This window comes from Drosophila arizonae, chromosome 3, assembly GCF_054131065.1.
Source record: "Drosophila arizonae isolate 15081-1271.41 chromosome 3, UAZ_ARI_1.0, whole genome shotgun sequence".
Classification (NCBI taxonomy): Eukaryota; Metazoa; Arthropoda; class Insecta; order Diptera; family Drosophilidae; genus Drosophila; species Drosophila arizonae.
Genome location: NC_142923.1, coordinates 25,911,276 through 25,923,361, shown reverse-complemented (window position 1 = coordinate 25,923,361; position 12,086 = coordinate 25,911,276). Strand labels below are relative to the sequence as shown.

General features: G+C 41.3%; 2 protein-coding genes and 1 non-coding gene across 6 annotated transcripts in view; 1 reads left to right on the top strand and 2 right to left on the bottom strand.

Annotated features, from left to right (window-relative positions):
* Positions 1–18: 18 nt before the first annotated feature.
* TRNAP-AGG (transfer RNA proline (anticodon AGG)) lies at positions 19–90 on the bottom strand. Its single transcript has one exon. It is a non-coding gene; the product is annotated as a tRNA-Pro (tRNA).
* A 2,001-nt stretch (positions 91–2,091) lies between these two features.
* Positions 2,092–3,908, top strand: LOC108611140 (alcohol dehydrogenase-like). Its single transcript, XM_018003620.2, has 4 exons — positions 2,092–2,431; positions 2,720–2,953; positions 3,012–3,416; positions 3,480–3,908. Exons 1-4 carry the CDS (start codon positions 2,207–2,209, stop codon positions 3,750–3,752), a joined length of 1,137 nt encoding a protein of 378 aa, XP_017859109.1. The 5' UTR covers positions 2,092–2,206; the 3' UTR covers positions 3,753–3,908.
* A 721-nt stretch (positions 3,909–4,629) lies between these two features.
* Positions 4,630–12,086, bottom strand: part of numb (NUMB endocytic adaptor protein) — a 31,241-nt gene continuing 23,784 nt past the window's right edge. For 2 of the 4 annotated variants that reach the window (XM_089463316.1, XM_018004359.2), the window contains 3 exons: positions 10,589–11,105; positions 10,179–10,427; positions 4,630–7,073 (listed from right to left, as the gene is read on the bottom strand). In XM_089463316.1, coding sequence (XP_089319442.1) covers positions 5,682–7,073; positions 10,179–10,427; positions 10,589–10,669 — 1,722 coding nt within the window. In that variant the 5' untranslated portion in view covers positions 10,670–11,105 and the 3' untranslated portion in view covers positions 4,630–5,681. The remainder of the gene's footprint in view (positions 7,074–10,178; positions 10,428–10,588; positions 11,106–12,086) is intronic. The other 2 variants (XM_089463317.1, XM_018004360.2) reach the window with 1 other exon arrangement.

The window sequence follows — 12,086 nt, the reverse complement described above, 5'->3', positions numbered from 1 at the left end:
TAAAAAGTCATACAACTCGGGCTCGTCCGGGATTTGAACCCGGGACCTCCCGCACCCTAAGCGGAAATCATACCCCTAGACCAACGAGCCGGTGATTCAACGCTCGACTAAAAATAAACAGTAACAAAACGTACATCGACTGTTTAAGCTTTCAATAAGAAAGCTTTTAAGCTTTTGTATATGATATAAGTGTGCACATGTATATAAATACTTGTCCACGTCAAACAAGCAAGCGAAAAGCAATTGAATCTTGGGTGTTTTTGGGGATTAGTTTTGCTGAAACTAAACAAAATTAAAGACTACTTTTACTAATGCTGAAAAGTCTAATTTATTAACCTTAGAAGAAGAAGAAAAATTTCACCGAAACATTGTACAAATTGTAGACAGATTGCGATTGTTTCCGATCAAGATAACGACCAATTGATGGATTCACAAAGCTGGCGAGCCTCAACAAACCAGCCCACAAACAAAGACCGACCCGACCACCAGGCATTGTCGCAGTAGCAGCAGCTGCGTCAGCCGCAGCAGCCGCCACAACATCAAGAACACGTTGTAAAATAAACAATTGGTAATTGATACTGTTTGTGCCACATTCAGACTATTGGGATTTGGTATGGGATTCGGCCAGAAAGTGCTTAACATACAGACCCGGTAACATACATTCGCTGCAAGCACAGCAATTGGCTCATCATGTTCAACCCACATGTGAAATTGTAAGGTCTGGAAACCGAGAGTCGTTTTCATCAGCGGAGCGCAGCAAACGCCAATTCAGTGGCGGCTCTGGGTCTACTTCTATTTTTGGCAGCTGTGCTAAGACCAAATGAATCCAAATTGTTTTTCAAATGCCCCCAGCGGCAGCTCATATGAGATCTGCTGAAGCCTCTGGGAAATTTCTAAGGATTCAGCTAAATGTTTGACCATTTAGCATTGAGCCCGATTTGGTCTTGCGAATCGACTTGTTTGCAGGAATATAACAATTTGCTCGCAATCGTGTTATCTACTGTAGTATTTTTGGACAGACGACTAGATAATAGGCAAGAAGAGGGGCTATCTTTGCAATCTTTTGCCGAAAGTGTCATTCCCCAACGCCCACAAAGAAAGCCGACTGTAGCAGCTCCACAAATTCCAGCTGCTGATATAAAATCAGAAAACATTGCATAAACATTGCGGACAATGGGCCACCTAAATGCGCCGATCGTAAATTTCGGTAGTTAGCAGCCAGAGGCCGCTCTTTCCCTTTCCCTTTCCCGTTCCATTCCCGTTCCCGATCTCATTCCCATTCGCGTTCCCAGTTTCGTTCGCATTTCCGTGCTCGTTTTCGCGCCAGAGCCTTGAAGTCATAAATTTGTGGCCCGTTGCTTCGAGCATTTCTCTTCGCTTGCTTAACAGGGCAGCCTCTGAGCGTAGGCTCCAGGGAAAACCTGAGTTCGTGCTGCACCACAAGTCTGAGTCAAAGCTTGGCATTGTTTACCGTCAATAGTCACAAATGGGCTAATGAGAGCTCAGTGGGTGCTTAGCAGCCCAATGTTGCTCTGCCTCGTGCTGTTTTTCATTTTCTTTTGCGCCCAGAACAAAATTAAAACTGACTCAATGCCTTCAAAATGGAACTCGAGAGGGTCCGGCTTGCAAATGACCCGAATACCCTGGGTTTCTAAGTTGTTTCAAGCTTAGTTTTTTTTTTTTTTCAACTTTATCATTTAAAGTCTCTAGCGTTCTCTCTGACTGACTGTTGAGCTGATCAGATTTCGATGGCTGAAACAAAATTCAATCAAATTATTTTTCAATCATAATTTATTATCATAAAAATAGTTTCCTAAATCCTGGCATCAGTTTAGATTCCATGTTATCTCAACTCTTATGCCTTATCGATTATGTCTTAACTCGATCGGTCGGAAACATTTTTTGATCAGTTTCTCTGTTTCTGTGTCTCATTATCTCACTCTCTATCTCTCTTTGTTTCTGTAAGTTATGGATGCCTTGCCAGATTTTTATCAGGTCTTCAAATGTCTTCAAATAAGTGCCGACTCAATATTGCGTATACGCTCAACAAGAACTAACTGTTCATAAAGCATCATATAAATTAAATTCGATTTATCGAAAGACTGTGCCAGCTAGCTGGCCAACCAACCAAGTGATCCGTAGAATTTTTCAAAATTTGAAACAAATTGTCATTTTAAAATTAATTTTTTTTTATTAGTATTAGAAAATGAACATTCTCCCTGCAGTGCTGCAGAACGGGATCTCGAACACAGCCAGATACATTTGCAAAATACCCAGAGAACGCAATGCCTTTTCTCATATTCAACGCAAGCCATCAGACCATAAACTCTCGTTTCGTACATACTCAAGGTGGAACGAACCAGACGATCCGAACGACTGTGATAAAAGAGCCACAAATCATGTTAAAGCCAAATATAAGCACCTGATTAGGGTGAGTCGTAAATAGATTTAGACAATATTGCTCTCTCTTTCTTATATATAATCTAACGGAAATAAAATTTTAAATATCATAAGCGGAACAAGGCTGTGAACCTTTTCCTTTTAGGCTGTAAAAGCCACTGAGGATGCAAAATATATTTCTCGTTAGATAATCCACGATTATAAAACTTTAGATTAAGTGTAGGGAGCTCTAAAAATCTAGATATTTGCTAATCGTGCACTCTCAACTCTTACATAATGAAATTGAAAAATTCCATAATAACTGACTCTGCTTATCCAGGTGCTCAAAGAGGACGCCGAAAAAAGAGAAATGTTGAATATCAGGAAAAGTAAAGAGCGAAAAGAGAACGCAAAAGGAGGTAAGAAAAGCTCTATGCTACTGCGAAGATTAAGAGGAAAGGGAACTAAACAAATAAAGCAGGGAAGAATCGCTGACAGAAATATAATTTTTGTCGCCGGTCTGGGTAGTATAGGTATGGCCGCCAGTCGGGAGATTCTTAAAAAGGGACCAAAGGTGAAAAGTCGACAACAAAGCCTAATGAAACGCAATGCTAACCGATTTGTTCATTTAGAACCTGCTAATTTTTGGTAGAGCGATCAAGCCAAAGGCTATGGAGGAACTGAAACGCATCAATAAGAAAGCAAATATTAAGTTCTATAAATATGATGTGACTCTGCCTTTGGAGGCCAGCAGGGAACTGCTGCACAAAGTCTTTGAGGAATATAAGAAAATTGATTTGCTAATCAATGGCGCCGGATTGCTGGACGAGCATCAGATCGCGAAGACAGTCGATGTGAACTTCAAGGGCACAGTAAACACCACAACAGCCATCATGGACTTTTGGGACAAGCGCAGAGGGGGCCCGGGTGGCGTTATCGCCAACCTCTGCTCTGCGAGTGCCTTCAATCCAATTTACCAACTACCTGTTTACAGTGCCTCGAAGGCGGCAGTCCTTAGCTTCACTATCTCGCTAGCGGTAATTAGCTGGAGATCTACTGCTATCTATATGACTTAATCTCATCAACGTTTTTCTTCACAGAAACTGGCGCCCCTCACAGGTGTAACAGCCTTTTCGTTCAATCCGGGTATTACGCAAAATCCATTGAAGAATAAATGTAACTCGTGGCTTAATGTTGAGCCCTGCGTGGGCAAGTTGCTTCTAATACATCCTACACAGACGACGAAACAGGCCGGTAAGAGCTTAGTCGAAGTCCTCGAGGCGAACAGAAATGGTGTCATCTGGAAGGTGGACCAAGGTCGGCTGGAAGCCGTCAAATGGCTAGGACAAAGGTACTGGGACTCGGGTATCTGAACTTCTCAAAGTTATCATTCAATTCAGGCCCTGGTCACTGTATTCAGAACTGTTGTATATATATAAATTCATATATTACAGAAATTTTTGATTTCGGTTCGGTGTCAGTATATAAATTTTAAATGGAAATAAAACTGATATAGTATGATGAGAAAAGACTGCATGACTAATGGAATTTATAAATGAGATGTTGGATGAAAAATGTTAATTAACAGATCACTAACATTACACTGCTTGCGCGCTATTAACAGTTTGTCTGAAATTCAAATTTTGGCACCAACCTTATCAAAGGTGCGTGTCTTGGCTAATCCCATTGGCTTCGACGGCAAGCAGTGAAAATTTGGAATTATGCAGTGTAAAGCAGTGCGTCTAATATATAAACTGGCAGGACTGGAAATTTTGTACTCGTTAAATATAATAAAATTGACAATAATAATGAGATCCGATTAAAGCCAAAGGGGTGAAATCTTCAAATTCAAATTCTGCTAATTAGAGCGAATTGGTGATGTTTGGCCTTTGAGGAACTCAGTACTAGATGGGAATCTAGCGATGCCTTAATAGGCTTATTTTATAATAATTTATCTATTTTTTATATTAATACCTCCCTGACCAAAATAATTTGTACATTCATCTTATTTTCATCCTAGACATATTCACAGCCTAGTTCAGTAAATTCACTCTTTGTCTGCCTGCAGTTTCTAAGCTCATATTTTAAATGTAATACATATAATAAAATTCATATTTCTCATAATGTAAAAAAACACAGCTCCTATACATTGAATATATATTTTCGATGCATGTTGCACCGCCAACTACATCTTTGCATACATTTTTTTTCTTAGCATATCATTAAATACAATAAAAATAAACACCGTCCTTTTTGTTTAATTAACTTGAAGTTTATTTTTGTTAAATTATTATTATAATTTAAGTATAATACATTTTGTACAATTTAAAATTAATTTAAATTAAATTAAAAAATTGACATATTTATATAGACGCATAAATCAAAAGTGACAGACAAAACATTGGCCCTCGGCATACATATATATATATATGTTAAATATATAGAACTCTCGATATACACATATACACAAGCATTATTTTAGATATATATTAGGTATATATATATATTTTTTTTCGTATTATCCTCATTATGTATGTACGATATGTATGGTAGTCAGTATATGTATATGAAGGTATCGAGAATGGGACTGATCATCAACAAGTTGTGGAAGGCTACATCCAAATAAAATACTTTATCAACATTAACCACATATATAACTCGATATATATATATTTTTATGTAAATGAATGTGCAGGCATGTGAAACTATGTACTATAAGTACTATAAAGTAGAGGTGCACTCGTTGTTGCTGTTGTTGCTGTCGAAGGTGGTCTTGGAGCTTGGTCTAAATCGGCGTGCAGCATTTCTGGATATCCGTGCCTATATTATATATATATGCGTGTATGCTGATGTGGGAATGTCGGAAGTGTAAGCAGTACGAGTACCATTCCATTGATTATTGCTAAGCATCACAGACCTGTCACACCTGTCCGCAGGTGTCTCAGTATCTGTGTAGGTGCCTTGCTTTGCTTATTATGCGTAGTTAACTTTACTTTATGCGTAGCGTATATTTAACGGTCTATTCCCGTCTCTGTACTTTCATAGTGTATTTAATATATATATAATTCAACAATTGTTTTGTTTGCGTTAAGTACCTGGAATCGAATAGCGGTATCTTGATCATTATCTTTAATTCTATCTAACTTCCCGTCGTGCTGTCCTCTGCCCCATTACACTAAGTTACGTTTTTCAAGTGAACCACACTTTGGATCGCCCCATCGCCCAACCCTTCTCTTTCACTCCAGCTCTCCCACCCTCTTTCTCTCTCTCTCTCTCTCTCTGTCTGTCTGGGAAGCACCATTCTACAGCTGCACCTGGAACGATTGCGCTGGCGCCTTCGGCGGTGAGATAAACGGATTCGTGCTGTGCCTGTTGGTGGTGGCGGTGCTGCTGCTGCTGTTGGTGATGCCAGATCCCGTTGCTTGTCCCGGCAGATCCGGTGACATCTTCTTGGCCGCTGCCACATTGGCCGCCCACTCAGCGTCAAAGGGATCGGTATCGGTTAATCCACCGCCACCGACTGAGGCACTCGCCGACATGGTCTGAGCCCGTCCCACGTTCGCCAAGTAGCTCGGCCTTTTGGGTGGCACAGCGGGCGAAGTGGTGCGCACCACCTGGCCCAGCCACTGATCGGCATTGGGCAGCTCCACTGCATCGGCGACCGGCTCGAAGCTGGTGCGCTTCGGCGACTGCACAGCCGGCTGCACCGCCATGCCGACCACGCGAGGCGGCACTTGAGCAGTGGGCGTGCCACTGGCGCTGGTGCTGCCGCTGCCACTGGTGCTGTACGAGATTACCTGCTGCTGCTTCTCGGCGGCAATGATGTTCTGATTGATGCTGCGGTTGTTATTGAAGTTCAGATCATCCCCAGCCGCCAGCAGTGTGTCCGTCTGGGTGAGCAGCGAGAGCCCCTGGCTGAGCTCCTGGCACAGCTGGCTAACCGTGTCGGCGGCCACGATGGCCGGATCTCCGCCAGCCGTCTTGGCCGGCGACACCTCCGCAATGGGTGAGACACTGCGCAGCGGAGTGTGCAGCGAGTGTGGATTCGGGTGGCCGGAGGCAGCGGCCAGGAAGGCCTTCTGCCTATCCGCATTGGACGGAAGATCATTGAGACGCAGCGACATCTGGCGCTTGAAGGGCGACTGGCTGCCGATGGTGCTCAGCCGGAAGGAGCTCTGCCGCTCCAGCATGTTCGGTGTGGCATGTGGCCGCTCGATGGCGAACGGATTGAACGGCTTCACCGTGGCGGCTGGCGGGCCGGGCAGCGCTGGGCCATCCGCGCTACGCTCGTTGCTGCCCACCGTGGCCATGGCCAGCCGCTCGGTCAGCGTCTGCTGTCGGAAGGAGCCGGTGCGCGTGAAGGTCGAGTTCTTAGTGTCAAAGGTCATTGTCACGCCGCACTCCTTGTCGCGCCGCTGCTTGCGCTCCAGGCAAACGGCGAAGGCACAGCCCACAGCATGCGACAACCTCTCGCCGGAGTCCTTGCAAGCGAGAAAGCCGTGGCACATCCAGCGCCGAGTGGTCCCATCCCGGCAAATGTAGCTGAAGCCACGCTCGTGATTCCGATCCGGCGCACAGAAGCTCACCTTCTCGATGGTCTGGTCCACAATGAGGCCCTTCGTCTCGTCGTCCACAACGCGCAGACCATCTCCACTCACATGAAGCAAGCCGCGCACCGGCCGCCGTCTCGATTGCTGTAGAGCAACGGATAAATTCGATTAGTCATCGGTGAAATTATCAATCAAATGAAACCCAATTTGCAGGCACTCGGCGGATATTATTACCAACTATTGATATCTAATCATCCCAAGCTCTGATTACAATTTCTAACAAGCTTTTCAGATCAATACATTTTTTTATGTATGCAGGTAGATTTATATGATACATAAGAGATTGAGAACAATTTCAATTTATATACTTAAATTAATATCAAACAGAAAATCAGCTCTGTTTAATAAGTTAACATAGATTCGTAGGTTAAATACATTTTAAAAGAAAAAAAAAAAAACAAAAAAACAAAAAAAAAATAAAAACAAGTAAGAAAGCTCTAGTCGAGACTGCTCGACTACGAGATCCCCTGAACCCTTGCAGCAATAGATATTTCAATAATTTTTCGCGTCTTTCAGCTTACACAAGAAACACGCACACACACATACACAGGCACGTGCGCACACACAGGCATACATACACACACACGCATAAAGACACACACACACACGCATACATACACAAACGCATACACACACACACACACACACGCATACATACACATACACACACACACATACACAAACACATACACACACAAGCACCCACGCATAAACACGCATGGGCTGCAGTGTGCGCTTACTATGAGAACTTAATTGTTTAATAACTTTTTTTATGGACGTACGATCTTCATGAAACTTTCAGATTATGATTATAACATGGATATGCATGTAATTGCCAAAGCACAAGTCTCTAGTACTTGAAATACGCTTTTTACAAAAGTGAGGGTGAGGGGGTGAATTTAAGGGTGGGGGGTAAATTTTAACAAAAACCGAAATTGTATAAATTGCATGTAAGCATACATTAAAAATTTGGTGACTCTAGCAATAAAGGTGTAGAAGATATAATTTTATAACTGGTTTTCGATAAGGTTTTTTATCGATAAAAAAAGATCGGGATGAGTTATCGAATTTTAATGATAAACTTGATATGCGCGCTGTAATTACGGACATTTTAAAAAAAATTTGAAGTCTCTAGCTCTTATATCTTCGGAAATCGACGCGTTCATACATACGGACAGACGGACAGACGGACAGACGGACAGACGGACAGACGGACAGACGGACAGACAGACGGACAGGGCCAAATCAACTCAGCTCGTCACCCTGATCAAGAATATATATACTTTGTGGGGTCTGCCACGCCTCCTTCTCCCTGTTACATACATTTCAACAAAACCATTATACCCTGATTTCCCATTGAAAATGGGTTCAGGGTATAATAAAAAAAAACAAGTAAGAAAACTCTAGTCGAGAGTGCTCGACTAGATACTACCCTGAACCCAACAAATAAAAATGCTCATTTAGTATGGCTGAAATTTCAATTTCGATGTATTTAAAAATATAAATAAAATACCAAACTCATTTAATAAAATATAAAAATATTTTGAAATAATTAAAAAAAAATTAACATCAGTTGCATCGACCGGGATTCGAACCGCGACTCCTCGGTCGAGCGTCATGCTGCTAACACACTAGGCCACCTCACTCCTGCTAGTGGCGCTGGCAAAACTCAAATAGATTTACTGCTGCAGCGCCATCTACCAAAACTAAATGAAACTAACTGCTGATGTGATTCTAAGAATCTGCTAGAATAACCAAACTATTAAAAACGCACATAAAGTATAGTTAAAATTTCAATTTCGGTGTATTTAAAAATATAAATTAAATAGAAAACGTATTTATGAAAATATAAAAATATTTTGAAACAATTAAAAAAAAAAACATCAGTGTTGCACCGATCGGGATTCGAACCGCGACTTCTTGATCGAGCGTCATGCACCTAACACACTAGGCCACCCCACTCCTGCTGGTGGCGCTGGCAAAACTCAAATAGATTCACTGCTGCAGCGCCATCTACCAAAACTAAACGAAACTAACAGCTGATGTGATTCAACGAATGTTTTTGTTGTAGCTGCTGCACGTGCGTTTGTTAATTGGCCAAATATTTGATTATTTTTTATTAATTTTTGACTGAACGGAATTTAATGAAACTTTCAGCATATGATCTACATATTATATTGAATATTTGAGAAATTTGAAAAAAGAAAAATCATTCACAATTAGCTATAGAGGCACCTGATTTGAACTTGAATGTTTTTACTCGATAAAAACATAACGGGATGATTTATCGAATTTTAAAAGCAAACTCGACGTCCGCGCTGTATATACGGTCATTTTAAAAAAAAATTCAAGTCTCTAGCTCTTATATCTTCGGAAATCGACGCGTTCAAACATACGGACAGACGGACAGACGGACAGACGGACAGACGGACGGACGGACAGACGGACAGACGGACAGACAGACAGACGGACAGGGCTAAATCGACTCAGCTCGTCGCCCTGATCAAGAATATATATACTTTGTGGGGTCTGCCACGCCTCCTTCTGCCTGTTACATACATTTCAACAAAACCATTATACCCTGATTTCCCATTTTCAATGGGTTCAGGGTATAAAAAGAATATGGAGTAGTAAAATTTTTTTATAATTAAATGAACATGAAATATAAAAACAAAAGGAATGGTCAGTCAATATTCTATACTCTATGGCCTACAAAATATTCAAAGTTTACGTAAATATAAAATTCATCTCAAATTTTAATATTTAAATAAATATAAAATATATTTTTAACTCAATTCGATTAGTTAAGCTGAGGATACTTATATTAGTATTATACTGTATATTGACGTATCTAGATCCTAGATAAATTAAAGATAATTTTTGTGTTAACTGTTCCAGATCCTTGAAAAATTGTAGATTATTTTCAGAATTTTATAAATACATCATTATCTTATATCCAATGAAACACATCTTAATAACGAATTTGTCTACTGCTTCTCAGTTATCAATCCAAGAGGGAAATGATACTCTGCCACTCTGTTGTGATACTCTGCCAACTCATTAAATAATAGTCAAGTCAAACCAATAAGCTTAGCCACATCTGTTTGCCCCTAGAGTATCCCCATTCGTGATCAGCTATTACTGCCTATTTTTGGATTTCACAGTCAATCATTGTGCGTTGTGACTCACCCTTAACACTTTGAGTGCCTCCTCGCAGACCTGCATGCCGCGCGACTCGAACACCTCCACGCAGCCCAGGTACTTCACCGAGAACGAGCAGGTGGCTGAGCGCACGGCCTCCTCGTCGGCCTGCCACTGATGCGGCTTCGACGATTCGGGCACACGATCCTTGCGACGTCTGAACGAGTCGCGGAACGAGCGCCGTAGTCGATCCATCTTTTTGGGCGATTTCTTGCTAAACCGAAACGAGGCGGATTTCTATGTGGATATCGGATAAAGAAATTGTTTAAATTAATGGATGCATAATGGATTCAAATTGGATTCGATTTTATTTATTTTATTTTATTTAGGAGAAACAAGTGCCGATCAACCCCTGTTCTTGTTGTTGTTGTTGTTGTTGCTGCTACCATTCTACCTACCCCATTCTTAACATCGCCGAATTTTCCGCGTGTGAAGCCGCGCTCCAGTGGTTCGTGCGTGTGTGACGACGAGTTTCCCATGGCTGTGGTCTGCTCGTGCTCTCCCTTTCACTCTGCTACGCCTGGCAGCTGCTCTTCCTCACTCTCGTTCGCTCTCTGTCTCCCTCTCTCTCGCTTTATCCGGTTTGGCTTTTGCGTGAGTAAAATGCTGCCAATAACCGTTACAGTTTGAAACAGACAGCGTTGCCAGATGTCACCCGACAGCTGCTTGCAATTCTCTCACTCTGTCTGACTGTCTCTCTCTTTTTATGACAGTCTCGTGTTGATAGTTTCTGTATCTTGTGTATGTTTTATATTATTTGATTGTATTTTATTTATTGATCTATTTATTGGGCTGTTGCGTTCGCAATTTTATTTGTTCGCTAAATTTGAGTTATGGGCTTTGATTAAATTAATTGATGAGTTGCCGTTGCTGTTGTTTCTGTTTCTGTTGGTGTTGTTGCTGTTGTTGCTCGATCTGTAAAAATATTTTGAACGAATGTTGACGATTGTTTAGCGGCCACTATCTAACGGCAGTTTGACGTCTCTGCTATGCATTGATTCGATTCTGTGAGTCACACACATTCATTAAACCTTATCGAAGGGTGTCACTGGCAACGCCCCTAAAATTCAACAATGCGAATGGATCCATAATTGCTCTGCATGGTATGGCAACATGCCAGCCCGAATCTCTAGTGCTACTGCCTAGCCAAAGACCCACTCAAGGCCAGCTAACCTATGGGAAAGCAGCCCCCAGTCCCCAGTCGCCAAACTAACGACTGCAAACCCAGTCGGGCCTTATCGTGCGCACGGCTGCCAGTCTCACGTAATTGTTTACACATATTTAATAATATTATTATTTCTTGTTGTTGTTTCGCTTTATATTTTTAATTTATTCTATTTTCTATTTGTTTTTATTTTATTTTTTTCTTCTGTTTTGTTCTTATTTATTTATACTTGGTGGGGCTTTTGTTTTCTTTGCGCTGCGGCGACATACGCTGACGTTTTTGTGACTTTATCACATGTCTCATATTGCGGTAAACTTAACCGGACTATATGCGCTATGTGTGCTTTAATTTATAATTAACACGCTCCTCCCGCCCCTGCCTGGGAAAATGGAGAACACGAGCCACCCGAAGCGCTAACAAAATCAACATGAGAAAATAAACTGCATTAGCTTAAATCGGATGCAGCAAAATGCTTGAGATGAATAAATAAATTCGAAAAATTATATAATTTAAATATAACACTTGAGATGGGCCCACAGATGGGAGCTGTTATATGATCAGCATCAGAATAAATAAATTCTGTCATAAAATTTAAATATAACACTTGAGATGGATTCTTAGTTGATAGAAACCTTCAGCTGATCAATAAAGAATCAATAGAGAATAGACGGCATTAGCATAAATAAATTAGATACATTATATAATTTGAATATATCACTGGAGATGGGTTC

Excerpts from the sequence above, each read along its gene's own strand:
- LOC108611140 (XM_018003620.2), top strand. The coding sequence starts at position 2,207 with ATGAACATTCTCCCTGCAGTGCTGCAGAACGGGATCTCGAACACAGCC. Across the intron at positions 2,954-3,011 it reads TTCTTAAAAAGGGACCAAAG|AACCTGCTAATTTTTGGTAG; the intron begins GTGAAAAGTCGA and ends TTGTTCATTTAG. Across the intron at positions 3,417-3,479 it reads GCTTCACTATCTCGCTAGCG|AAACTGGCGCCCCTCACAGG; the intron begins GTAATTAGCTGG and ends TTTTCTTCACAG.